Genomic DNA, 26,645 nt, shown 5'->3' with positions numbered 1-26,645 from the left:
TACTTTACTCAGAAAAACAAAATACGTACCTTGTTACAGTGGGTGAAATTCATGTGCGGTGACGAATGAATGCAACAGAATCAATCAATATTAAACAATAAACTTTTCTTTGATATATTTTTAGAATTTCTTTGCAACCTAATATCATATAATCAAAATCATATCATCAAAATTTAATTTGAATAATAAATTTACTTGTGCAGAGTTTATGCCTATTCGATAATGGCAACACTGCCGGTCCTACCAAATGAAAACACACTTGTCATCTTGCTGTTAGCGTACGACCGCGTAGTGGACAACGTCTTAGTTTTATCATTTTGAAGGACCAACATGGACACCTTTGTGGAAACGCGAACCGGCTTTCAGTTCGATAACATATCAAGGTAAGCGACGATTTATTGTAAGAGCTCCAGTTGACTTTGTGTTCTTGTATTTGTCAAAGTTTGTAAGGCGCTGGGCAGGCTATTGTACGCTACCGGTACGAAAGGTTTGGCAGCCTACTGAAATGAATATTGTTTACTGACACTTTTAGTTAGCGTTTGTATCATAATTTCGCCAGGTACTTGAACCACATATTTCCGACTGCATGGCCTGTCTTGTTATGTGCATTTTCAACTTGAACGATATCCCAGACGAGGTCTTTCGGGTATTGTTGCAGCGATATCCCTGACGAGGTCTTTCGGGTATTGTTGCAGGAAGAGGCAACACGCCATTATGACAAAGAAATATGTTTTTCCGACTGATTTTGATGTGTTCAGTACGAATTTCACCTTCAGTTTCGTCGGAAATTAACGGTTTTGGAGCTAACTCCATGTACATAAATGGACCAAAAGCCATCAATTTCCGACGAAATTCAAGGTGAAATTCGTGCTTAACACATCAAAATCAATCAGAATAACGTAATTCCTTATCAGTGAATCCCACACAACCTAACCTTACCTCTCACAGAAGTACCCAGGTCACAGCCCGTAACCCTAACTTGTCACTTGACTACCCAGGTCACTTGACTACCCAGGTCACAGCCCCTAACCCTAACTTGTTACGTGACTACCCAGGTCACAGCCCCTAACCCTAACTTGTCACTTGACTACCCAGGTCACAGCCCCTAACCTTAACTTGTCACTTGACTACCCAGGTCACAGCCCCTAACTTATGCATGACCAAAGGAAGAAAAAATAAGGTTCATATCCCGTCCGGCAAGTGCAATAACTTGTTAATGTATGGGTACCCCCCCCCACGGGCCAGTACTAAACATGGCGAAGGGACATTCCATTTGGCCGACAACAAACACATGCACTGCCAGTATCAGAACCCCTAAAAGTGTTAAATGGGAGAAAATAATCCAGGTATTTCTAAGAAACTATCAATTTCTGATGTATTTTAATGTGAAATTTGTGCGAAACACATCAAAATGACCTAGAAAAGTGTATTTCCCTGCCATTTGGCTGTGTTGCCTTTTACTGCAATTTTACCGTATTTTGTAGGTTAGTTGTAGATGGCTAGGCTATGCTATTCCTCTTTTAGTGGGGTTTACGTTTCGGATTCAGATTAGTCTTTTTCACCATTGGGGGCCCCACAGTGGGAAAAGGGGGTTTCTGGTTGGGGGAAAACACACAGGTCTGTGAGTGAAAAACATGTGTTCAAATCTCCCTTAACCTGGGGTGCCCAGGCCTTACCTGGCTAGTGCTGTATCTCCACCCTGAATCTCTCCTCCTGCATCTAGACAAACCTAGGGCACGTTGAATTAAAATATGGTAATTCTAAGGAAGAGCTTGACGTGGAGATAACGTTGATGAGTGTAGAGTGATGGGAACGGGGTGATAGATCATTTGCTGACGAAATGAATGTCTGAAATGTTCAAAGCACACTTTAAAACATGAAAATTATTTTTTCAAGTCCCAAATGTGATGATGGTTCAGAGTTAAATGTTAATTTCTTGCCTAACCAATGGCCCTGTAAATTGAAGTAACCTTAATCATAGAGTTTTAACTTGACCTAATCCAACCAAGGATGCTGGGTCCTTACCTGACTTGGCCCCTCTGCATCCCCCACCTAACATAACATAAGGTTACTTGTTTCCCTACGCACCTAGCCTAGGCCTATTGCATGGTGTCATTTTGAAAACATTCAATAAAATATATCTTGATCAAAATTAAAACTTGCAGAGTTTGAGTAAATTCTTGTATTTCATTTTTGTATTTTCTTCCACCCAAAAACCTGGTTACCCACTTTGGTTGCCCTTAATTTTAGGATATAAGTGGGCCAATTATTGTTAAAACAACTATTTTGCTAATGAAGTGAACACCAGAACCTTCAAAACACACCAAAAACATTTTGCATGAAAATTTTGCATTAGGACTACAGCCAGAATCATTTAGGGAAATACAGTTAAAACCAGGCCTGAATTTCAAAGTCCCACTTATGGTAATTGGTAAAACATAAAACTAAAGAACCAATCAGGTTGTGGTATTGTTCTTGTACTCGCATATCCAGATGAAAATAACAAAAGATGTTGAAATAAAATACAGTAGTCATCCTTACTCACAATGCACCAGAAAAAAAAAATTTATTACAAGCCCAACTCACACTTTTCTTGAAAAATCTTGCTAACAGTAAATTTGTGACAGATTTTATTATGCTTTTTTTATTGAGTTTATTAAGGAGAAGCCAGATGGTTTGTACCAAGACTTTCTAATAGGTGAGCATTTTAAAACAACAAATATGTTATTTTATTTTTTGTAAGAACCAAGGAAAAAACTCTTATGTTGAGAACTGGTTTTTAAGTACAAAAATAGCCAGGTAAATTTTTACTCTAAGCCATAATCGTACTCCTGAGTTTAAAATATGTTTTTTCAATGTTTTGGTGTTCATTTGTAAGGAAATACAAACCATAGCCTTCTAAATAGGAGTATCATTCAGTATGAGCTGGGAATGGTTGAACTTTGGTTTTAGGTGCAATACTACTGCTTGCACATTACTAACAAGCACCTTTTCTTCTGCTGTCTAGCGGGGTGAATGTTTAATGTCTTCTCTCTCTACTGCTGTTGAACTGTTTTTGGATGAGTATTTGTGCTTGGTGTGTGTTTACTTTTTGGATTTGTTTTTTCTGAATAATTGCAGAGAAAAAAAAAACAAGACCAAAGACATTGTGAGGGACATGGGTAGTTTATGGGGCACTTGATCCTCATAAATAATGTCCCTTTTTGCTAGGGGAAATCATCCACCTGTCTTTTGTCTGCATGGAGTGTTTCACTTTGTTTCACATTGTTTGGTTTTATGTACAGTCCTTGTACGTTTTCAAAACAAGGTGCGTCTTATATTTTGTAATTGTCTTTCAGTGTTTTCTCGTCAGTATTGTAGCTCCTGCAGAATAGGAGTCTTAAGTTCTTTTTTTAAATTTGCTCTCTTCATATTAAATTGCATAGAAGATTATTAGTCAAAGCCATGATCCGTATTATTTTTCACCTTTGACACATGTTCTCTATGTACTGTGCATTTATTGCCATCATGTTTTATGTTTAGTATCAGTATGACCTTTCTTTACACAATTTTTACACTTGAAGATGTTGCTAGCACTGAGAGAGAGAGAGAGAGAGAGAGAGAGAGAGAGAGAGAGAGAGAGAGAGAGAGAGAGAGAGAGATTCATTATTTGATTTGTGATTTTTTCAAAATTAAAACTTGTAAATTCGTGGTCATTTTACAATTTGCTGCACTGCTAGCACATTCATTTGATTTGTGATTTTCCAATTTGCTGCACTGTGACCAAATTCTTGACTTTATAGCATTGATAGGGCGTGTAACAAGCAAATACTTTGCAGTGGTTATACAGTGTACACAATTTGTCACCTCTATCAGGGATAGCCTTTTGTATTTGTGGTGTGCATTTGATGATACAGTTTATATTTGTCATCTTTGGCTATCATTTCCTTTACAATTTTCAGGTCGTCATTTTCAGAAATGAGGCTACCCATCCATGGATTTTTCTTTACAATGGTATCAACAATGTCATCTTCAGCCTTTGGGACATAGACTAATTTTATTTTTGGTTTAAGTTTACCCTTCTCATTTACTGATAAATTTATGGTATTCTGAATCTCCATTTGTTCCGACACGACATACAAACCGTTGGTCCTTTAAATTAGGAATTACTTTCAGCGTAGGCTGGAAACGGCCGTTGAACTTTTGAACAAGGTGGTTAGGCAGTTAACTACTGTCCGTGAGGCGGGAGTACCGCCTGCACGGATGTAAACATTCCAATTTGCTTTCAGCTGTCATAGACTGCGGACGTTGTTTTTCTCGTTCTCTGTCCGACTGTTGAGCTTTTTCCCGGTGGGAACTTTCGTTTTGTTTCTTAGTATGAATGTTGATAAGCCCTTTAAGCCCTCCTACCCCCAGCATGTATGTCCTGGGGTAGGAGGCAAGAAATGTGATACCTTTAGATCTAACGTTGACACGGACCCCCACGCCCTCTGCCCCACTTGCAGGGGACGTGTTCGCGCGCTTCGCCTTGTAGCGATTGTTGTTCCTGGTCTCCCGAGCAGTGGAGGAAGTTTGAGGGGAGGAGACGCTACCATAGGAAACCTGCCAAGGAATCGTCCAAGGATAACATGCCCCTGACAACTCCTGTGGTGGCTGATCCGTCGGGGTCGTTTCTCCCTCCCAGCAAGCTTCCCCTTCTTGCTGCCTCTCTCTCTGGTGAGGACTCCCCCTCCCCTTCCTCATTTGTTTCATCGGGTGTGGAAGGCCGCGGGGAGCGGTTGCCCGGGACATCCTCTCTGGGGCCTCTCCTCGCTCTGGTGGTGAATTTTTTCCCCCCGGAGCGAGTAGAGGCTTCACTTTTTGACCCGACTTTATCCTCAGGGTTTGGGGTGGAAGCATCTTCTGTTGGCCAGGTACCCGATCTGACATCTGCCTGGCATGTTGTCACTGGAGGGCCTGGTGTCACACATGTCTGGTGCTCCGGTGATGACCCACACAGCCACCGCTTCCACCACCACGACTGTCACCGTGTCTTCTTTTAGCAAGCTGCCTGTGACGGTGGCCTCGCACCTCGACACCCAGGTTTTGGCCCAGCCAGCCACATTCCACTCCGTACCGCTGCCTCCTGGGTTCCTGGCCCTGTTGTCCCTGCCTGGCCCCTTGCACATGGTGACGTCGTCGGTGCCATATATGACTATGCCTGCTCCTGTTGCTGACCCACGCTCGTCATTGACCACGGTTTCGGCTCCTCGCTTCCCTGACACTCAGCCCGGCCTGGCTCCCCATGCGCCACCCGTGCCTCCGACCCTGGCTTTGTCCCTGGACCCTCCTGGCTCCCGTGCTGCTGTATCTGCCCCAGTAGCTGCTGGCCTGAGCACCATCTCTGCTACCCGGGTTGCACCTGCTGCTGTGGCCCCCCAGGTTACGCCTGCTCCCGTGGCCCCCATGGTTGCTCCTTCGTGGTTTGGGGATTTGACCATGATCTTGAGGAAGATGGCGAAGAAGAAGAAGAAGAGATCCAGGAAGGCGTCATCGTCTTCTTCTTCATCTTCATTGTCGTCGTTGTCGTCTGCTGCCTCTTCTCCTTCCGAGGCTCCCCAGCCAAGGAAGAAGAAGCCTGCCTCTCCCCCAAAGAAGTCTCGCACCGAGACCTCTAAGGGATTGCCTCTTTCCACAGGGAAGGCAGTGGGATCTCTCGCTGGCTCTTTCTGATCCATGGATCAGGGAACCGCTGGTGGATGCTATTCAAGCTCCAGGCCGATGACAGCAACCGGTTTGTCACCAGGCAGTGGCCAAGACCTCTGGGTCTTTGCGTTCCACTGCGGCCAGGCCCTCAGGGTCAGGCTAGCTCTTCCTCAGCTCCTAAGAAGTCCCGGTCTTCAAAGGGATTCTGTGGAAACACGCAGCCTCCTTCTTCCTCTAGAAAGGGTGGGTCTTCCTGCCCCTTTCAGCCCGCTTTCCAGTCTGGAAAAGGGGGCAAGGGGAAGAAGAAGGGGAAATGCTAGGGGCGGCATTCCTCCCAAAATGCTGCCGAAGGTTGGGGGGGGATGCCTGTTGAGCCAATGGGCAACATGGCAGTGACACGGAGCCAAGACCTGGATAGTGGATGTCCTTCAGGAGGGATATCTACTACCCTTCAAGTCTCGGCCTCCATTCACCAACACTCCGGTCTGTCTCTGCACATATGTCCAAGGAACTCTGAAGGACTCCACACTACAGCAAGAAGTGCAAGCCGTGCTGAGCAAGGGTACTGTGGAGGTCGTGTTGGACCAGTCTCCAGGCTTTTACAGCCATGTCTTCCTCGTAGAAAAAGCCACAGGGGGATGGAGACCAGTCATAGACCTGTTTCCCCGAACTGATTCGTTCGCCAGACTTGGTTCATGATGGAAACAGCGCGATCCGTGCTTGCCTCCACCAGGGAGAACGACTTCATGCTTACGGTGGACTTGAAGGATGCATATTTCCAAATACCCATTCATCTGTCCTCTCACAAGTACCTTCGTTTTATCCTTGGGGAGACAGTCTTCCAATTCAGGGCACTCTGCTTCGGGCTCTTGACCTCTCCCCAGGTGTTCACGAGAGCCTTCTCTCTCGTGTCAGCTTGGGCCCACTTGCACGGGATACGTGTATTGAGGTATCTCAACGATTGGGTCGTCCTGGCAAGCTCCCGCTCACAGTTGATGCAGGACAGGGATCGACTCCTCGAGTTTTGCCGCGATATTGGGATCTTGGTGAATCTCGAGAAGTCAGATCTCTCCCCCAAGGAGAGGATAAAGTACCTGGGCATGCTGACAGACACGGTAGCAGCGAAAGTCTTTCCCTCGGACTCTCGTATCAGCAGGTTCAGGCAGGCAGCGCAGCTGTTCTTGTCACGACAGGAGCAACCAGCCAGGCAATGGCAAGTCGTCAGCAGTCACCTGTCGTTGCTGGAGAACCTGGTACCTCATGGGCGTCTGCACCTGCGGTCTCTACAGTGGAGACTGAAGGAGTATTAGTCCCGAGACCCCCAGTCCTTTCTCATCCCTCTTTAGCATAAGTTTTGTCCATGTTTGTCATGGTCTTTACATCTTTATCAGCATTATCAATATTGTTTTGGATTTCATATATGTCGATCATTATGTCACTAGTTTTCTGAGCTGAATCCTGAATCAACTTTGTTAATATCTCTGTGTTTTCATTTATTTCTTCAAGTTCATCTTCACTGAGTTTTTTGTGTGTTCTTTGTTCAGGCCTTTTGCAGTTATTACAGATGTACTGTATGTTATCACTACGAAGTATGGTGTGTATCTGACCTTGATGTCGAATATTCATAGTGAAACCATACGTCGCACATTTCACAGGAAGTTCCTTCCTCATCAACTTCCCCAGAGCAATGTCTGCAGGTTGCTGACTCTCCCAATCTAGGTTGACTCATCCTTCTCTGGTATTTTATTTATTGTTCCAGCTTTACGTGCTGCTTCGATAAAGATGAGATAATGTTCGTATGATAGTTTGATCTTCCCTTTACTAGGTTTAATTTCTACAGTATTTATTTTCTCTTTTTCCTTCCTCTTCATCATATTCACTTTGAACACTGCGCAAGTCAGGCACTTTTCACAGAGCACTTCACAGACACGTCCTACACTCACGAAAGCTACTCGGAACCAGTGTGCTGGTTGGTCTTCCTTTACTTAGTGGGAGAAGTTTGTGACAGCCTCATCTGTGCAGAACACATCCTTGGTGAGACTGCCAAATCCAGCCAGTTCCTTTCTCCCTGCTCCTGGTATATGTATCCTGTTGCCTTTTGTGAGTAATTTTTTCCCTCTCAGTCCTGAGGGGGTTAACTTGTTGGAGGAAGGGCACTTGCCATTTGCTCTCCTCAGATGCCAATTTGGGTGCTCAGGCCAGTGTCCACTCTTGGTAAGGCCTTGACCCGAGCACCCTGTTTGCCTTCCACTACTCTTAATAATTCTACTAATGTTCCAGGTAAGGAGTAATTGTCTTTGGAATCCGTGCAGAAGATTTTGCCTTCCCTGAACATCCTAGGGAAACTGTCTCATCATTTTTGGGCTTTGCAGCAGCTGCTAAGTAGGAGGAGGAGGAGGAGGAGGAGGACATTTTTGCTGCCCATTACACTGCTTTTTTGGTAGCAGTTGTTCTCCTTGTAGTCGACTGTCTTCTTTTATTTGCAATAGCAGAAATGTTATGAGCCATGATCTGTCGTTTGGTGTTGGACATGAACAAGGCTTAAGTTGGGAAAGGAAAGAAGCATTCATGATGTTCAACCTTCAGAAGTCCCAGCTGGTTCCATCACAGACAATTCTCTATTTGGGGATGATTCTCAGAGTTTTCAGATTTTTCCGTCACCCAAAAGTGTTGAGTCATGCCTAAAGAAAGTCGATGAGGTCCTCGCCCACGAAACCTGTTTGGCGAACCAATGGATGCCCCTTCTCAGTACCTTAGCCTCCATGGAGCAGTTTGTTTCCCAAGGAAGGCTTCATTTGAGAACTCTTCAGTTTTATCTGCAGGCCAGCTGGGACAGGAAAGCTCATCCAGACACACTCGTCTTCCCGATATCTCAAGAAATCAAGGAGGATCTCTGGTGATGGAAGTCAGAAGGCAGGCTGTCATGAGGGAAGTCCCTTCTTCCTTTGAACCCCAACGTAGACTTCTATGCAGATGCTTCAGATCTGGGTTTGGAAGTGCTTCTAGGCACCCAAGAAGTGTCAGGAATTTGGTCCCATGAGCAGATTCATCAACCTCAAGAGGAGCTGACAGCAATGCGGCTGGGCCTTCAGCATTTTGCTTCAATAGTCTGCAATCAAGTACAGCAAACCCCCGTATTCGTGGGGATGCGTACTGCACCCCCCTGCGAATAGCTAAAATCCATGAATGCTTAAACCCCTCTAAAAACACTTAAAACTACCTATTTTGATAGTTTAAGCACAAAAAAAACCTCTAAAGATGATTATACCTGAGTATTTTAATAGTTTTATCACAAAAAGTGCATTTAGTCATGAAAATATGAAAATACAGTAATTAGTGAATATTTTTCAGTGAAAAATACAGCAAATGGGGGAATTTTCCATGAATAATGTGTATATACGTTCCACAGAGAAATCCGCGAATGGGGGGGGTTTACTGTAGTGACTGTACACTGGGACAGTACTACGGCCCTGACGTATATGAGGAAGCAATGGGGGACTCATTCGTTCTCATTTTATTGGCAGACCACAACGGAACCAAGTTGGTGATGCGGTTCGTCCAGGGCAAGCTCAATGCCCTTGTGGATTGGTTGAGCCATCCCAGTCAGGTGCGGACCTACAGCTTATTGTGGAATCCGAACCACATTATACCGAGAAATGAATTTCTAACACCAAAAAAAAATTCCTCTAATTCTTCACTGGCCGGCCGGAGAATTGAATGCTGGCCTAGGAGAGTGCTAGGCGAGTACGATATCGACCCATCCAGTGAAGGACTTCCCCACAGAGTGGACTCTTCATTTGCAGGTGTGCAAGGATCTGTGGATGCTGTTTGGGAGACCTTTTATAAATCATTTTGCATTGTCCAAGAATCAGCGTCTCTCAGTCTTTTGCTCTCCAGTACCAGACCCTCTAGTATGGGTGAACGGACGCCATGCTACAAGAACGCCATTCTGCATGATACGAGAAGTCCTCAACAAGTTCCGCAACCACATAAATGTCACAATGACTCTAGTGGTCCCATTCTGGCCGCGACAGGAATGGTTCCCGGATCTCCTCAAGCTGCTGATGGACTTCCCAAGGTTGTTACCACAGTGACCAAGTCTGCTCAGACAACCCCACTTCAGGCAGTTCCACCAAGAATTGTCCACTCTGGCCCTGACAGGGTTCAGACTGTCAGGAAACTCCTCAGACAAAAGGGGTTTTCAAGAGCAACTTCACAAACTATTGCCAAGTGTAGGCACTCCTCTTCCGACAAAGTCTATCAAGCCAAGTGACGCTCGTCTTCTGACATGTCTATCAAGCCAAGTGGACAGTCTTCAGAGCCTGGTGTAGAAGACATGACATCTCATCTTCTAAGACATCTGTAGCAGACATTGCCGAATTTCTCCTGTACTTGAGGACATCTAGGGGCCTGTTCTCCTGTATGATCAGAGGATACATGGCTATGCTGAGTTCAGTGTTTCGGCACAGAGGTATGGATCTCTCTGCTAATCAGGACCTGTCCATCTCATAAAGTCCTTCGATACCTCCAAATTCAAGGGACAAGAGGCTGTCTCTTGGAAACTGGATGTAGTTTTGAAGTGGCTCTCCAGACCCTGCTTTGAGCCTCTTAATTCTGCTTTGTTACGAGATCTTACCAGGAAGACCCTCTTTCTTGTGACGTTAGTGACTGCCAAGAGAGTCAGTGAAGTGCAGGCTCTTGACAAGAGAGTGGGATTTCCCCAAGGTGATGCCGTATGTTCTTTCACCCTGGGCTTTTTAGCAGAGAATAAAGACCTAACCAAGCCCTTGCCTTGTTCCTTCACTATTAAAAGCCTGATGGAAATATTAGGCCCAGATGAGGAGGAGAGAGTTCCATGCCCAGTGAAAGCACTAGGGTACTACTTGCACAGAACAGAGAAGATTCAAGGTCCTATGAGTAGTTTGTGGTGTTCGGTTAGGAATCCATCTCATGCCCTATCAAAGAACGGCATGTCTTTCTTCTTGAAGGATCTGATCTCTGAGGCCCATTCTCAGGTAGGAGAAGAGGCTTTAATGTCCATCAGTGCTAAAGCTCACAAGATCAGAGCCTTCTCCACGTCTTTAGCCTTCAGGCACAACCTGTCTCCATCAGTTCTTCAAGTGACTTACTGGAGGTGCAAATCTATCTTCGTGATGTGGAAACTACTTTTGAAAATTGTAGTACTTTAGGGCCATTATCTATGGCTGACATGATGTTGGGGGAGGAAGTGTAGGAAGCTTTTCTTCCTTCCCTTTCTCTTTGCCTTGAACTTAGGTGGTGAGCTGCAAGGGGAACCTGGGGTTACTGTGTACCTGGAGACCAGTCTTAGTTTTAATGGGTGGGTGGTGTTTTTATGTTTTGTGGTGTAGGTGATGTTCGTGTTCATTGATTCTGGTAATTTCTTTTGTCAGTATGTGCCCAGGGCAGGGCAACTGGCTTCTTGCATACTTTGTTAGTCATCAGGTTCATCCCTTGCTGCAAAGTACCCACTGATGTAGAGGTGCATCTGGCCAACTTGCCACACCCTACATGGTTAAGAGGAGCGCCAGCCAGAAGCAGTATCTACCTGCAGCAGCTGTCTTACCAGGTAAGGAATGACAAGCATTGTACCAATGCTAAGATTGCTATCCTCTAACTCATTATCATCCATAATATTTTGGGGTAGTTGATCCATATATCCCACCTCCGTGTCAATTTGGGATTCAGCAGTGTAATTACTTGGTAAGTTACATATATAAAAATTACATTTTTATGATAGAGTTTTGTATATACTTACAAGTAATTATGAAAAGCCCTCCCTCCTCCCTTCATATGGAAAGAAGGGTAAAAACAATAGAGTCTCGCTGTTGAAGTCATTCCTCTCTTACCCCGAAAGTGGGCAGGGACTAGTTACCTACACCAACACTAATGCTACCACGAATTTCAAAATTTTTAAGCTGCTGGTGAGTGAAACTATAAGCAATGTAATTAGTTGGTAAGTATATACAGTATAAAACTATTTTATCATATAAATGTAATTTTTCATAACTTACAAACCTGAGGTCCTTACTGCCCACCTCAAGCCACCCCTCACTGTGTTACCTGGACCAGAAGGTAAGTGAATGCATGGCTGGATAGAAAGGTGGGACTCCCCACCCTACTGCTGGTAGTTAACTACCTGACAACCTGGTTAGAATTGAGTGGCCAGTTTCTAGCTGCGCTGAAGGTATTTCCATATGTAAAGAACTCAGGTTGTATGTTAGGAAAAATACAAATTACTGTAAAATTTTTAATTTTTTACAGATTTTATACTTCTCCCCCCAACAATGAAAACTCTTTCTCTCTCTCTCTCTCTCCCTCTCTCCCCTAAATAGGCTTCATGTTTCTTGTTCCAGCAAGTGACAAAAATGATGCAGATAGAGGGGTACTGTTTAATTTAGTCCCCCTCTCCATTTATTTTTTCATTGTAGAATTGTGAATATACATATATATTCTGTAGCATTTTGAATATATACATACATATTCACTTTGCACAGACTTTTAAAGAAAATTTATGAATAATAATGTTGCTACTGGGGTTTCAGTTCCTACCAGTTGTGATGAAGGTATTTCGAAGTGTAATGGAAACTATTGAAATAATGCATAAAATTAGTTTTCGGTAGTGCTCTGATAATTTTTCTTGTCTCATGGGTTTCATATGGTATTTCTCACAAGAAAAGAGGGAGGCAGGAAAAGTAAATGAAGTTGTGAAGTACTATTAGTATAGAAAGAGACACTAGACAAAAGTCCTATATGATAGAATGTTTACTGTAATACAAAAATTGGTGGCAGTATGAAATGCACAATACAAGAATATGGGTAGAATGAAATGTATATTAAGAAAATGCAACTAAGTTTAAAGACTATACTCTCAGTGATACATACTAGAAAGAAAAAGAGGCATTAGTTTGGTTGTACATAGTTGGACATTGGCTATGTTTTGCTACTTCACATAGTTTATCATAGCTAGGCTTACTAAAGTTACTCACCTTACTATAGTTGGTTTACTTTAGGTAGATTCTTGTGTGAGCCCTATGCCTACGAGACGTTTGTTTGGCGGCCTCTGATTGGCTGGTACCAAGAGGTAGGCAGCTTGCTCACTGTCCCATATATACGTCTGTAGCTTAGAAAACTAGCAATATGTTTATGTTTCTTCATTTATCTCACATTTTGCACAAGATAGGAAAGTTTTGGTCTTGCCATAGGATTCAGTATTAATTGTACAACTAAATCATGATTTCTCTGAAATCAGTAAGATAAAACACAAAGGAATTACAATGAATAAAAGTGAAGAGAGGAGCATTTAATTCTTTACACCTGTTTTTACTTATCATTAGATTTTGCATCATAAAACTTGTGTTTTCATCAATAAATTCACCATGAGTATGCTGGTGCTTTCAGATTTTAGAGGCATGTTATATTTGAAGAGAAAATGAAGAATATGCATTATTATATTGCATCCATATTTAACTCAGTTTGTCAAGAGATGGTGATGTGCAAGACACTGTGTTGGCCCTCACAGCTGTTGACAGTTACCAAGTTAGCGATATGAGAAGTTTGCAGTTTTGACAATATTTACCGTATTATTATGTCATTACATTATCTGTAAATAAATGCATAGAATTCCCATTATGACTGTTGAACATTTTCACTCCAATATCATGTACAGTAAACCCCCATATTCGCGGTCTCACTATTCGCGGACAGACGTATTCACGGATTTCTGTGTGTAACATATCTACCCATTATTGCGGAAAATTTGCCCATTTGCAGTATTTTTCACAGGAAAATATTCACTAATTACTGTATTTTCATATTTTCATGACTAAATGCACTTTTTGTGATAAAACTATTTAAATACTCAGGTATAAGCATTTTTAGAGTATTTTTTGTGTTTAAACTATCAAAATAGGCAGTTCTAAGTGTTTTTAGAGGGGTTTTAAGTATTCGCAGATTTCAGCTATTCGCGGGGGGAGGGGGGTGCGGTACACATCCCTCGTGAATACAGTGGTTTACTGTATGTCCGTATGTCTGGACATATCTAATAAGAAAAAAAAAATAATCAGACTGATGCATCTGGATGTGCTGGCTTCAATTTAAACATCACTAATAGATTTTATGGTAAGAAATAAAAAGGTGTAATTTTGTTTATGGAATGAACATATGAAAACCATAAGCTTTTGATGTTATTGACCAGAGAAACAAGCGGCCATAATAATGTACTCATAATTATGTAGGCCTGTTATTTATCATGTAGCCTACAGTATGCAAATTTCTCACCTAGACTAAGTTGAAGCCAACACATCTAGGTGCAGCTATAGTATGCTGTACTTTTTGTGCTTTATCTTTAAAGAATAGCAGCAGCTGCCTTTAAAAGCCCCAGGTAATAAAACCCAGGTAGCAGTTGTTACATTTTTTCTTCTGTTAATGTAACACTGTTGAATATCTGGTCAGCCACCCAGATGGTCAGTTACTTGGTATAGTTTTATACAAATGATTATTGGCCTAAAATCAAATTAAATGTTCCATTGTTGAGATTTTTTGTCAGGATAATGGTTATAATGTTACTATCCTGTTTTGATATATGTGTCAGAGCATTTCTTGCATAATAAGTGAACATTGCATTTATCAGGAATGAAGCCCTGGTGGGCAAGGGGTTTCTTGCACCTACAACACGGAAGACTGGAACCACTATTGCAGGAGTGGTTTTCAAAGATGGAGTGGTCTTGGGTGCAGACACCAGAGCTACAGAGGGAGATATTGTAGCAGACAAGAACTGTTCAAAGATTCATTATCTTCAGCCCAACATGTATTGCTGTGGTGCTGGTATGTTCATGCCTACTGTTCTTCTTTTGGGTGTACAGTAATCACTTGTGGTCTGCTGTAGTTGTGTTGAATTAATCATAATATTCTTGCTGAAGAAATCATAATAGTACCTTTGCTTAACTAATTATATTTTTGTTTGCTCTGGATAAGAATATATGGTTGTAGTACTTAGCAAAAAATTGTTTAATGGAAAGTGGTGCATCTATTTAATTTAATTGATATGGCTTTATATTTATATGATGTTATTTTTGATGTAATTTATTCACTAAAGTCTTCGCTTTATTTTTTACAGTTCATTTAATTAATTTTAGTATTTTTATATTTAACTTTTAATTTATTTTAATTATTTAAATGACTTTAATTTTATTTTTAATTTTGTTTATTTTTTAATTTATTTTATTTGTATACTATTCAGTTATTGGTGTATTATATTCAATTACCTGCCATATATTTCTGCTTATATGACAACCTTTAAATCCAAAAATTCACCCCTAAAAAATGGGGGTCATCTTATACTACCATTCTTGAATTCCAAGTGATGTTTATCGGTAGGCTAGCCTCGGCCTTGGTGCAATAACCACCGACATATATACATGAAAAGATTCACATTATGAAATAAACTGATAATAAAGGTAATAAAACCAAGTTTACCATATATATTATTGGCATATCTTCATAATAAATAGCCTATTTGAGGAGTAATTCCATATCAATGAAATCAGCTTTTATCTATGCGAAGCCCAGCTGAGAAAATGTAAACATGGAGCTATGGTTGCACTCACAGCAACCTTTACTGAAAGATAAAGTAATAACATTTAGGATAGCATAATCATTATTGTGGTGTTAAATAAAACAATTTTCGATTACATACAGAATTTATTTTTCAATAAAATTCAGTCATATGAACGATAGTTATGTATGATAATTATTGTACGTTATGAAATAAACCGATAATAAAGGTAATAAAACCATGTTTACTTTTATATATTATTGGCATACCTTCATAATAAATAGCCTATTTGAGGAATAATTCCATATCAGTGAAATCGGCTTTTATCTATGCGAGCAACCTTTACTGAAAGATAAAGTAATAACATTTATCAAAAGATAAAGTAATAACATTTAGGATAGCATAATATTAATTTTTCATTAAAAATCATTATTGTGGTGGTAAATAAAACAATTTTCGATTACATGCAGAATTTATTTTTCAAAAATTAATTCATATGAACGATAATTATGTATGATAATTATTGTACATTATTGTATTGTTGTTAGGGGTTGTTTGCAATTGGTGATGAAATGTAAACAAAACAATGGTATTGCAAAAACAAGATATAGAATCGGCTTTGGTATTTTGTTTATTTTGAATTTTTAAGGATACAGTAAGTAAAACAGCATTTGTAATAACATCATCTTTACATAACCAGTATTTCATAAGATAGCCTATTGTTGCAAAAGCTAGCCAATACACAGATGGTTTTGTAATTTAGCCAACGTCTTCTACTACAGATATGAGATAAATTCATGAAAATTTGTCATAATTTTTTACCTTGTCTTATTTAAAGGTCATCGTATACACAGAAATATATGGTACTTGTTTTAATTAGGTCTTATTTATTTAATTCAAAGTGGTCTTTGAAATCATCTTACAGAATTTTATTTGGAAGTTTCTTAAAATAAAATTTCTTCTTGCAGTAATGTAACTCTATTTTGTACATAAGTGTGAATGTTATAATATACAGCACTTGTTTCATGCTAATAACATAACCTCTGTATCAAGAATTTTAAACCTTTTTATGAGATGAACATACAACCAAGATGATAATCTGAATTTTCTGAAAATTTTTCATTCATGTGCAAACTCACTTGTCATACAGTCACTGTCTATTTACTGTGTTCAGTGAAGATGCTCTTATATTTGTATGCCTGCTCTGCATGCTGATTTAGAAGTCAAGTTAAGGATCGAAATGGACGCTGAAGTTGTCGTCTTAATGTTCGTTAACAAACCCCAGTGAAAACTGTATTGAATGTAATTTGAATAACGTTTATTAAAATCTTATATTACAGGCACAGCAGCAGATCTGGGAATGACAACGCAGCTGATGGCAAGCCAGCTGGAACTTCACCGCTTGAACACAGGGCGACAGGTACCTGTTGTGGCTGCCAATCGAATGTTTAAGCAGATGCTCTTCAGATACCAGGTAAATCTTTCAGTTTTTGGATTTTCCAGTATATTTTTTAGGCCTATATGCTTCATATCATGTTTGACTACATAAATTAAATTATTACAGCTGCTCAGGTGTGAAGAGTGAGCTTGCCTATTACTTGACAGTGGTACAGTTTATTTTTGGCATGAATCTTGGAATTGCATAAGTGAAAAATAAAGAAAAATAACATGCTCAAATAGTTGCTGACTTATGACTGGGTTAGGTCCTGACAGGCTATTCGTAAGTTGGAACAGTCACAAGTTGGATGACTGAAAAATATCTTATATAGAGTACAAGTAATTTTTGAACTGTCAGCATTGCTGTAATATAATTTTTAATATCACTTTGATATTATATTGAGACTTTTTATAATTTTATTATGTACTCATATTTTATCTTTTTGGAATTTTCTTCATACTGTATAATTTTCTTTAAAATACAGTGTATTTTGTAATATGACTCATTTACATTCCCGAGTTAACTCGAAGTCAACTTCTTAACTTTACTCAGAATTTGAAGAATATTTTCTGTGACTTTATTCTCATAAATTCATTGTCCTCATATTTATTGCTATTAGTTTTTCATCATTTATTGTGATTGTGGAGGGTGAGATGACAAAAACAAAAGTATGAATGTCAGCAAGCATTCAGTGCATTTGACTTAATTTCAAGGAGAGTCCCAATTTTTTTATTCAGTTTCCTTTCATCCTTAGGCATTAAGTAATGTGATTTTAATTGAAAAAATATATATAAATTAGTCAGAATATGTAGAAATTTTACATGAAAATAGAAATATGAAAACTAATTAGTTCAATCAGTGAGGAGAACGACTTATCGGCAGTGACCAGTAAGTCTTGCTCAAGGCCACTATTGCTGTCAGACTACACTGTTCTTTTAATATATACCAAGATTTTTATATTTGTAGTGTATTTATTAAATCCGTTGCTTGTCTTCATACCACGGATTTCAACACTGTATTTAGAGTTATTCTCTGTATTTTGGTGTATTTAGAGTTATTCTCTGTATTCTGGTGATAACGTTAGTGTGTTTAATTATGACACCAAGTATGGTATTTGATTATGCCTGTTGACTTGATAGCAATTCCAGGGAACTAATGACTCAGTTGCGGAGGAAAAGTCCTGGCCTTTCTGAGATTTGACACACATGCTAAGTACAGTAGTTGTGTTATTTTTGTATGTTTAAAAATTAAAGCATTTGTCTTATGTATATTTTTTATGTTCTTTAGGGGCATATTGGTGCTGCTTTAGTGCTGGGTGGTGTTGACAAATATGGTTCCCATATATATTCCATCCACCCTCATGGTTCCACTGATCGCCTTCCCTACACAACCATGGGATCTGGATCCTTAGCAGCAATGTCAGTATTTGAGCAACGTTGGGAACCAGATATGGAGGTAGGACTATAAACACAGTTGAGGTATTCTGGCAGTTTATTAAATGGTTTAGTTCACTTTGTATTTTCTGAACTTTTCTCTGCTAAAGCTATGACACATCGGTGTTGAATAGCCTGGTCTTAAGGGACAGGAAACACTTTAGTGGTCTTGTTGATGTCTGGGACATATTACCTACCACTAGTGTCCTTGGGTATGAAACCAAGTTTTGGGAATGGTTTTAGCAAATGTAGCATTTTCAGTATTTTAGTGTATTCTCGGTTTTAAATGTTTCAAAGAACGCCAATCATTGTATTCAGGTTATAGTCAGTGGCTCTTTTGATTAAACATTTTGTCACATCAAGGAACAGAGTCAATGGCTTCCCCACTTGGTTTACAATAATAAGTCGTCCTTTATTGTTGCAGTTGGAACAAGCCAAACAACTGGTGAGGGATGCTATTGCTGCTGGTATCTTCAATGATCTTGGCTCAGGTTCAAATGTGGATTTGTGCATTATCACCAAGGATGGTGCAACAATGATTCGTCCTTATGATATTGCTAATGTTAAAGGAAAGAGGTGAGTAATATGGTGCATTTTTGTACAATATTAATAGTGTATATTTAAATCAAAGGTTTAAATACAGTATATGAAGGAAGACTCATACTAAACCAATTTTCATTTTTAGAATGTATTTATAAGATTAATTTGATTGACCCCCACACAAATAGACTTCACCTGTTGTGAAGTGGTACATACTGTGGACATTGGTATGTTACAATGGGTGGAGGAAAGCAAGGAGACATTTTTACATTTGATATATATGAGGAAAGGGAGTCTTATGATTATCTCCAACCTTTGTAGTTTCAAGACTTTTCTGTCATCCAAGGAGTACTATAAAGTTTGAGCATTCATTTTCCTAACTAATTAAAACATTTGCTTGACACTTAAATGTATGCTGATATTACCGTACATTCTTTGAGATTTGCTGGTTAACAAAAGTTGTTTGGTCAAGGACAAACTGATGGGGTGGACTTGTGTCCAGGGTATTAATCATCAGACCCCTCTTCCTTTTAGAGGAAGTGGTGCTCATGGTGGTTAATAGTATAGTTTGTTTACACCATTGTATTTGTATTTTAACGAGGTGCAGATTTGGAGACTTTTTGCTAGTAAGTAGGAATAGGCCAAAGGGGATTGGCAAAAAGTAAGATACAGAAGGCTATGCATCTAGAGCTGAAGGGATATGGAAAAGAACCGTTATTAACATCTACATCATGCTTCACACGCATGATGTAAGTAGTATCTCCTTGTAGTGTAACTGGCAATGCTTTTAATGGCATCTTCTTTTTGATAAAACTGTCAAATGTTGTTGCATGACAAGACAGTGAAATGCCAGTGCAACTTCTGGTTGGTAGGGGAGTCAAATGCTACTAGCATGTGTTTTTGAGAAATGCGGTCATTTAGCCCATATAGCTGCATGGTGGTGTGGCAAGTCAAGGAGGTAACAGCTGCTAATAGGATCTTGAGTGTTATCCTTATACAACTGTTGTAGCTAGGTAATTGGTCTAAGAACAAGCATTTCATTGCTGCTGGTGTTTCTGATTAAGGGTGCCAAGAGTACCTTAGTATTGACCAGATAACAGCTACTGGTAGCATCTTGAATGCTATCCTTTCACAACTGCTGTGGGTAGAATAATTCGTGTAAGGGCAAGCCTTTAATTGCTAGTGATATTTCTGATTAGGGGTGCCAAGTGTTGTGTTGTCAGATCACAGGAAGGTTTTACTGCTGTTGGTGACACCTTTAACAGAGTACCATTCCTTCCTAGTCCATTGTATTGCAACTTGTAGAAGGCAATTGTTATTGTTGTGTGGCAACATCTTCCTGGCAGTGGCAGTGGTAAGTGAATTTTGCTGCTGACCTGGTCACTGCTTCTGTTACTGCTTTCAGTTGTAGTTAATAGGACTCCCTTATGCAGCTGATAGTGTTCTCTCATTGAGTGGTGCTGTTTTTGGGGGGTGATCTATGTGTGGACATGTTGCTTAAGATGGATATCAGCCAGCACATGTGGAATGGACTTATGGTTGTTGCAGCTCTTGCAGTCTAGTGTTACTGACTTTTGCTGCTCCCTCTGGTTAATGAAAGCTGACAAGATACAATTACTGTTCCTGCTGAGGACAATAACCATTCAACAATTACTGCCTAGTTTCCAGGACTTGAGTTTTTGAATGTGTGGGAAAAATTTTTCTGAATGCATGTGCTGAAAGTAGTTATATATTCCAGATTTGCTGTTTGGCTTGCATGTTCTTGGTGCTTGTTATGAGGTAATCTCAATATCCACTGTTGTACAGAAATCATGGATTGTGGTCTTAAAGTTTGTAGATGGATCTTCTTTAATGCTGCTTTTGTTATTCATGAGGTCCTTGTTTTCAGACTTAGATTGAAAGTGGTTGACTTTGTCCTGTTATTTTTATTAAATTTTTAAGACAGATCAGAAGTGGTTAACTATTTGTTGTTATTTTTGTTGAATATGGGTAGTTTTTTGTGTTCCACTACTTTTTCTGTGATACATGCATGTTAATGTGGTTAGGCCCTGAAGACAAATGTGTTTCTTATGCAAATGATAGTACTATTTACATCGGTATAGTGCTTACTTGTTGAACTGCGTCCTCATTGTGTCCATTACAGTACTCCATTTTAAATCACCATCTTTAATGTGCAATCTCCCTAGAGACTCCTTTAAAGAAAGTTTAATTGCCAACCATGTTTTTGTTTTTCTCTTTGTTGAAAGAGAGAGTGAATGAGTGATGCTACTCTTTTCTGTTGGTCATTGTCATGCTTTAGCATTGCACTGGAAGCAGCCTGCCTTGGAAGTCTTACACTTTCTCCCTACAACAATGTCTTTGCCCCTTATCACCTTGTGTTTCATTTCACAGGGAAGGAAGGGCAGTCTTCCATCATCAATTCTCCTATTGAAAGTGGTTTTAGGTAAGATTGTTAGGTCGTTTGTCCCAATGGATTTTTGAGAATGGGGGACCATCAGCATGGAGCCTTGGGTTCTGGAGGTTGTTTGCTTTGGCTGCAGTTTTCCCTTATAGCATTATATATTTGTTAGTACTCCCTGTTTGGTAATCTTTGCAAGTAGACTGTTTCTCAGCAGTAACGTGACCAACGTGTTGTGAGGGGTAACTATAAGGTGTGAGGGGTAACTATGTCCGAGTCATTTAGGTTCTCCATTGGCTCTTCCTTCTTCAGAGTCTATGATCAGATTTTCAGCTTCTCCAGTGCAGTGGTTCTTCAACTCAGGCCATAGATGAGCTCCTTTGTCAGTCTTGCCCTTGAGTCAGACCTAAGAGGGTCTGTATCACTCTCTTGGACTTGTTCTTGAGGAAAGTTCTTTGATGCTTTTAACTTCACTTCCTACGGTACTTCATGGCATCTGGCACAGGGGAATCTCAATACTCCAACCATTGGGATCCTAGATCTCTGTTAATAGCTTATCACAGGAACCTGCTTCAGGAAGTCTTGAGTACCCAGATCTCCTCAGATTTTTATGACCTTAAATTTTTTTATGACAAATTCATTAAATTTAAGATGGGAAAGCCCACTTGGGGTTGTATTAAATTCACAGGTTCATCAGTGTCAGAAACTAGTTTGCCGGCACTTTGGCTTCCTTGGGCCCTAGGTGGCCTTCTTGGCTTTTCTTCGAGTGATAACCTTATCAGGTAGTAGTGGTCAGCAGTGCTACTTCTGTCCTCTTTCTGCAGAGTTCAGAAGGGTCAGGGTTGGATTTGATTTGTATGCTAGCAGTGGTGACTCAAGCATCTATAGAGAAGCCTTAGTTTTTTGAAGCTCTTCCTACGACTGACCTCTGAGCAGGTGCCCCAAGTTTTCCAGTTAGGATGGTTTCTTTCATTTGACTGTAACCTAAGTTACAAATTTGGTGAAATCTTTTCTTGAACCTGATGCAGCTTGGCTTTGGTGGGTTTCCTCAGTACGTTCCTTTGTGACTGGCCTTGGTGGCTCAAACAGTGGATGCCATGCTTCAAGCTTGGTCTGGCCCAGACACCTATAATTTCACCATTTTTTCTATGAGACAGCTTGCCATTAAGTGTTTCTGGCTCTGGCAAGAGAGATTTCTGGTCCATCTAGGACTTGAATATTTTGAGTTTCTTTAATCCGAGGATTTCTTGTGCAGAATTCTCATTTCATGAAGTTACATTCTCATCTTCAGTCGCTGCATTTTATGTGAGCTTATTTATAGCTTTGTTGAGTAAGTTTGCTGTGGTTGCTGTTGGCATTCCTGCAACTCAGTTGCCATAACTCTTCAACAACTGGGCAGGATTTGTGGCTTCAAACAACAGTGGGGTTCTTGTTAGCTCAGTCACTATCTCAGGTGATTTACCACTCTTTTAGGTGTTGAGATAATCATCGAGTTTTGATTTACCAGCTGTGTGTGCTGGTAAGTCTCATGATGCTTGTCTCCAATCTCTCTTTCAGCACAGCCCTTCATATCATATGGTTCTTATGCTCTTCATGCATTGTTTTCCATGGGTCAAGAGGTGAATCCATTGTAACATTGTAATTTTCTGTCTCCATCTTTGATGGAGTGTGTCTTTCAACCTCTCAGCTTTTCCAGCATACAAGGTGTGATCCTATAGTATAAGAAGAACAGTACAACATGTACCATTTTAGCATTTAATTTCCTTCGAAGTAGTCCCCTTCGGAAGCCACACACTTTATCCAGTGCTGTTTCCATTGATGGAAGTATTCCTGAACTCATTTTGTGGGATCAGCAGCTGCCTTGTCGCATTCACTTGGATCTCCTTGACATCCTGAAATCTTCCTTTCCAGTAGGATTTGATTTTTGGAAAGAGAAAAAAGTCGCAAGGGGCAGGATCTGGGGAAAACAATGGCTGTCGGACCTGGAAAATGTTGTACTTGGCCAGAAACTGCTGCACAAGCTGTGCTGAATGGGCAGGTGTGTTGTTATGTTGCAATTGCCATTCATCAGACGCATACAATTCAGGCCTTTTCTTTGAATAGCATCCTGCAAATGCTGCAACACATCACAGTAGTACTCATTTACAGTTCCCTTGTAGTCGAAGAAAACGAGCAGCTGTCTCTTCACATTGCTTCGACGTATTCGTGCTTTCTTTGGTCTTGGAGAGGTTGGGGTCTTCCACTGGGTCACGGCCACAGACCCAAGATTCATCACCCGTTACAACTGTTTTTGAAAAGTTTTTGTCGTTCTCGACGCAATCAAGGATATCTTGCAAAACTCAAACTGGAATTTCTTTTTGGTCAGCTGAAAGCAGTGTTGGCGCAAACTTGGCAGACACACGTCTCATACCCAAATCTTCAATGAGATACCCAAATCTTCAATGAGAATTACTAAACTGAACCGTAACTAATCTGCACATCCTCCGATAACTCACAGATGGTGATTCGACAATTTCCCCTCACAGCTGCATGCACCTGTGGAGGGTCACCCTTAGTCAGTTCTGGAGATGAGACTAGTAGGCTGGCAAGTAGCTGATGTCACCTTCCCCTGGCTATTACATGCATGAGGGAATGCAATAAACCACCTGAAAAAGCTAATTCAGTCATTTGGGGCTTCAGAGGAAAAGAACATTATAAAGGAGCAGGTTCCAAGGAATGCATTGCTCTAGAAACAAATTCTTGACGACCAGAACCTTGTTGACACACTGATCTTTCTGGAAGAGCCCGGCAAACTTTCTGCACAGAGAGTACAAGATGTATTGGAAATATTGGAAATATTCCTTGAACCATTATTTCTATTAATATTGGTAATCAGCAAGACTGGCATTGAATTAGACAGGCATGATTACTCAGCTCTTCACCCAAGCTTCAGGAGAAACTCAACCACAAGGGGTAAAGGGGTTTCGGGATCTTTCTTGCAAAGAGAGGTTAGAGCACAACAAAGGAGCCTGATTGCCTCGCCCATCCTCGAAAGGTGGTGTGGGATTGTATGTCCTCTAGACAGAAATCTGTCATGTGCTGGATAGTAGTGGTGTGTACCCCTGCTCCCTGGGATTCCCTCAAAGACCGAGGTGGAGAGGGTTGACGAGCCTTTCCTTGCACCCTATCTTGAGACCAGGCACATGGTGAGAAAGAGTGCTCATGAATGAGTTCTGTGTCCACTGGAGTGTGTATGAGAGCGATGTCATGAATCATTTTCGATTACAAATGAGAGAAGGAAGACCTCATTCTTTTCCTCTTATCACAAAGTATGCTAGCCATCCAGTGACCAGTTCCTCATTGGATAGGTCGGTATCATTCTCAGCTAGCACTCTGCTGGGCCCACGTTCGATTCTCCGACCAGCCAATGAAGAATTTGAAGAATTAGAGATTAATTTCTCATTATAATGTGGTTTGGATTCCATAATAAGCTGTAGGTCCCGTTGCTAGGTAACCAGTTGGTTCTTAGCCACGTAAAATAAATCTAATTCTTCGGGCCAGCCCTAGGAGAGCTGTTAATCAGCTCAGTGGTCTGGTTAAACTAAGGGTATACTTAACTTCATCCAGTGACCAGATTGTGTAGAGAGATTTACCCAAGTAGTAGGGTGGTTCAGAGGAAGAAGGGCAAATTCAAGTGATTCTTCAAGGTGTCTAGTAACCTTAGGCAGTGGGTTTGACGGATGCATTATTAAGCTAGAGCTACCACCACAGATAATTGGGTCTTCAAGGTGTCTAGTAACCTTAGGCAGTGGGTTTGACGGATGCATTATTAAGCTAGAGCTACCACCACAGATAATTGGGTGATGAGTTCTTTTGCACCAGAATTATCAAGACAGGCAGAAAAAAGAATGGGCTACTGGGAACAATAAGTTTAGGCCAAATATTTTTAATATATGATAAGGGAAGATGCATATAACCCTCAGATAAGACTACAGTATGTCAAAGAATGGTATGTTTTCTGGGGTGGGGGGAGATTTAACCACTGGTTCATGAGAAGCACTCTTGGAAAGTGGTGAGATGACAAAGAAGGAGACATAGAGCAACCATATGGCTGCCCAGGACCCTCATTTTACATTGTTCATGTATATTCTCCATGATGGAGAAGACACAGCAACAGACAACAGTACAGAATAAACAAGCAGAAAGAAATAAACAAAGGAATGTAAAATTGTAGTATCCTAATTGAGAGTTGAGAACTGTAGTAGCACTTCACACAACACGGTTGAAAAACAAAGTGATATCTTACCAGCTTTGCTGTTAAGTCCACTTACTAGCACCACGATATAGCTAACCCTGTAAACTACATTTATTCAACACTTTCTGCTATGTATGAAAAATAATTGCCACTTAAAAGTTGTTTGTGTTCCCACAGGAACAGATATTTTATGTATCCTCTTTGTTATTATATATAAAAATATAGACAAATATAGGTAAGCAGTCATTTAGGGGTCTGGAAATGATCAGTAGTAATTTTGTTCTTGTGGGGAAATTAGATCCCAAACAGACTAATTTGAAACTCAACCAACCTCTGGAACAGATAAACTAGGAGGTACCACGGTAATCCAGACTGTTTTTAATGTTTAGTAGGTAATATTTGTGCATTTTTCCATGGAATATGTTGGAAATAAATGATTTTTTTTATTTATCCTTTCAGGTTAGGGAAATATGATTACAAAATAGGAACCACTGAAGTTCTTAAGAAATCTGTGCGGCACATCCAAGTTGTGGCAGCTAGTGTTAAAAAGACTTCAGAAGAGGAAATGGAGACTGCGTAGTTTCTTTATACTAGCAGACTTGTTTGATAAATTTGAGTTAATGTATTGAATCAATTGTATCAGCAACTTTTTCAAAAGTACACTATAAAGCTTAATATCTTTCTCTTGTACAAGACAGGAAGGTAAAGAATTTTAATTATAAATATTTGTAAGAGCTTTGGAAGTTTGATTTAATAAACGAGTTACACTGAATTGTGTTTTTTTTTTTTTACAAGTTCAAGACATGATGAATATTCTTATTTACTCAACATGGCTATTATGCAAACATTTTATATACACCTTACCTGCACCAACAGCTGTGATATTTCAGCCTGTTGGGTGTGTGACATTCTGACACATACAAAACAAACCACTTTGGCAGGTATATGCAAACCTCAAGCACCATGGTGTTTTAATTCACCTCATGGGTTGGATAGTTGGACAAGACCCCTAAAATCAAATTGTAAAAGGATCCTAAGCGCACAAGCCATAGGCATGCATGCGATAGGCAAAATCCACAGGCGCACGAGAGGTAGGCACACATGCCATAGAGACACGCAACAGGTGTACAAGTCATGGGCCTGTACGCGATAGGCGTACATGCCACAGGCATCCTGATACACACGCATGCACAAAAATGTGGCAAAATGCACAAATTCGCACTAGACGCATACTACTGGTGCATCAAAACTGCAAGGCGGATTATCGCCCTGGCCAAAAAATCCAAAATAGTACGCCGAAAAACCGAAGACAGTCGAGGTCTCTCACTGATACTTATGCTAGCCTTAAACTGCAAATGATCCTT

General features: G+C 40.4%; 1 protein-coding gene across 1 annotated transcript; it reads left to right on the top strand.

Moving 5' to 3' along the window:
* Positions 1–219: 219 nt before the first annotated feature.
* Positions 220–26,053, top strand: Prosbeta2 (Proteasome beta2 subunit). Its single transcript, XM_067131156.1, has 6 exons — positions 220–383; positions 14,315–14,508; positions 16,579–16,712; positions 17,964–18,131; positions 18,534–18,685; positions 25,741–26,053. The coding sequence occupies exons 1-6, from the start codon at positions 331–333 to the stop codon at positions 25,859–25,861; spliced, it is 822 nt and encodes a 273-aa protein (XP_066987257.1). The 5' UTR covers positions 220–330; the 3' UTR covers positions 25,862–26,053.
* The last annotated feature ends 592 nt before the right edge of the window (positions 26,054–26,645 follow it).

The sequence above is a fragment of the Macrobrachium rosenbergii genome, chromosome 29 (genome assembly GCF_040412425.1).
Source record: "Macrobrachium rosenbergii isolate ZJJX-2024 chromosome 29, ASM4041242v1, whole genome shotgun sequence".
Taxonomy (NCBI): domain Eukaryota; kingdom Metazoa; phylum Arthropoda; class Malacostraca; order Decapoda; family Palaemonidae; genus Macrobrachium; species Macrobrachium rosenbergii.
This window is presented reverse-complemented; position numbering and strand designations above follow the sequence as displayed.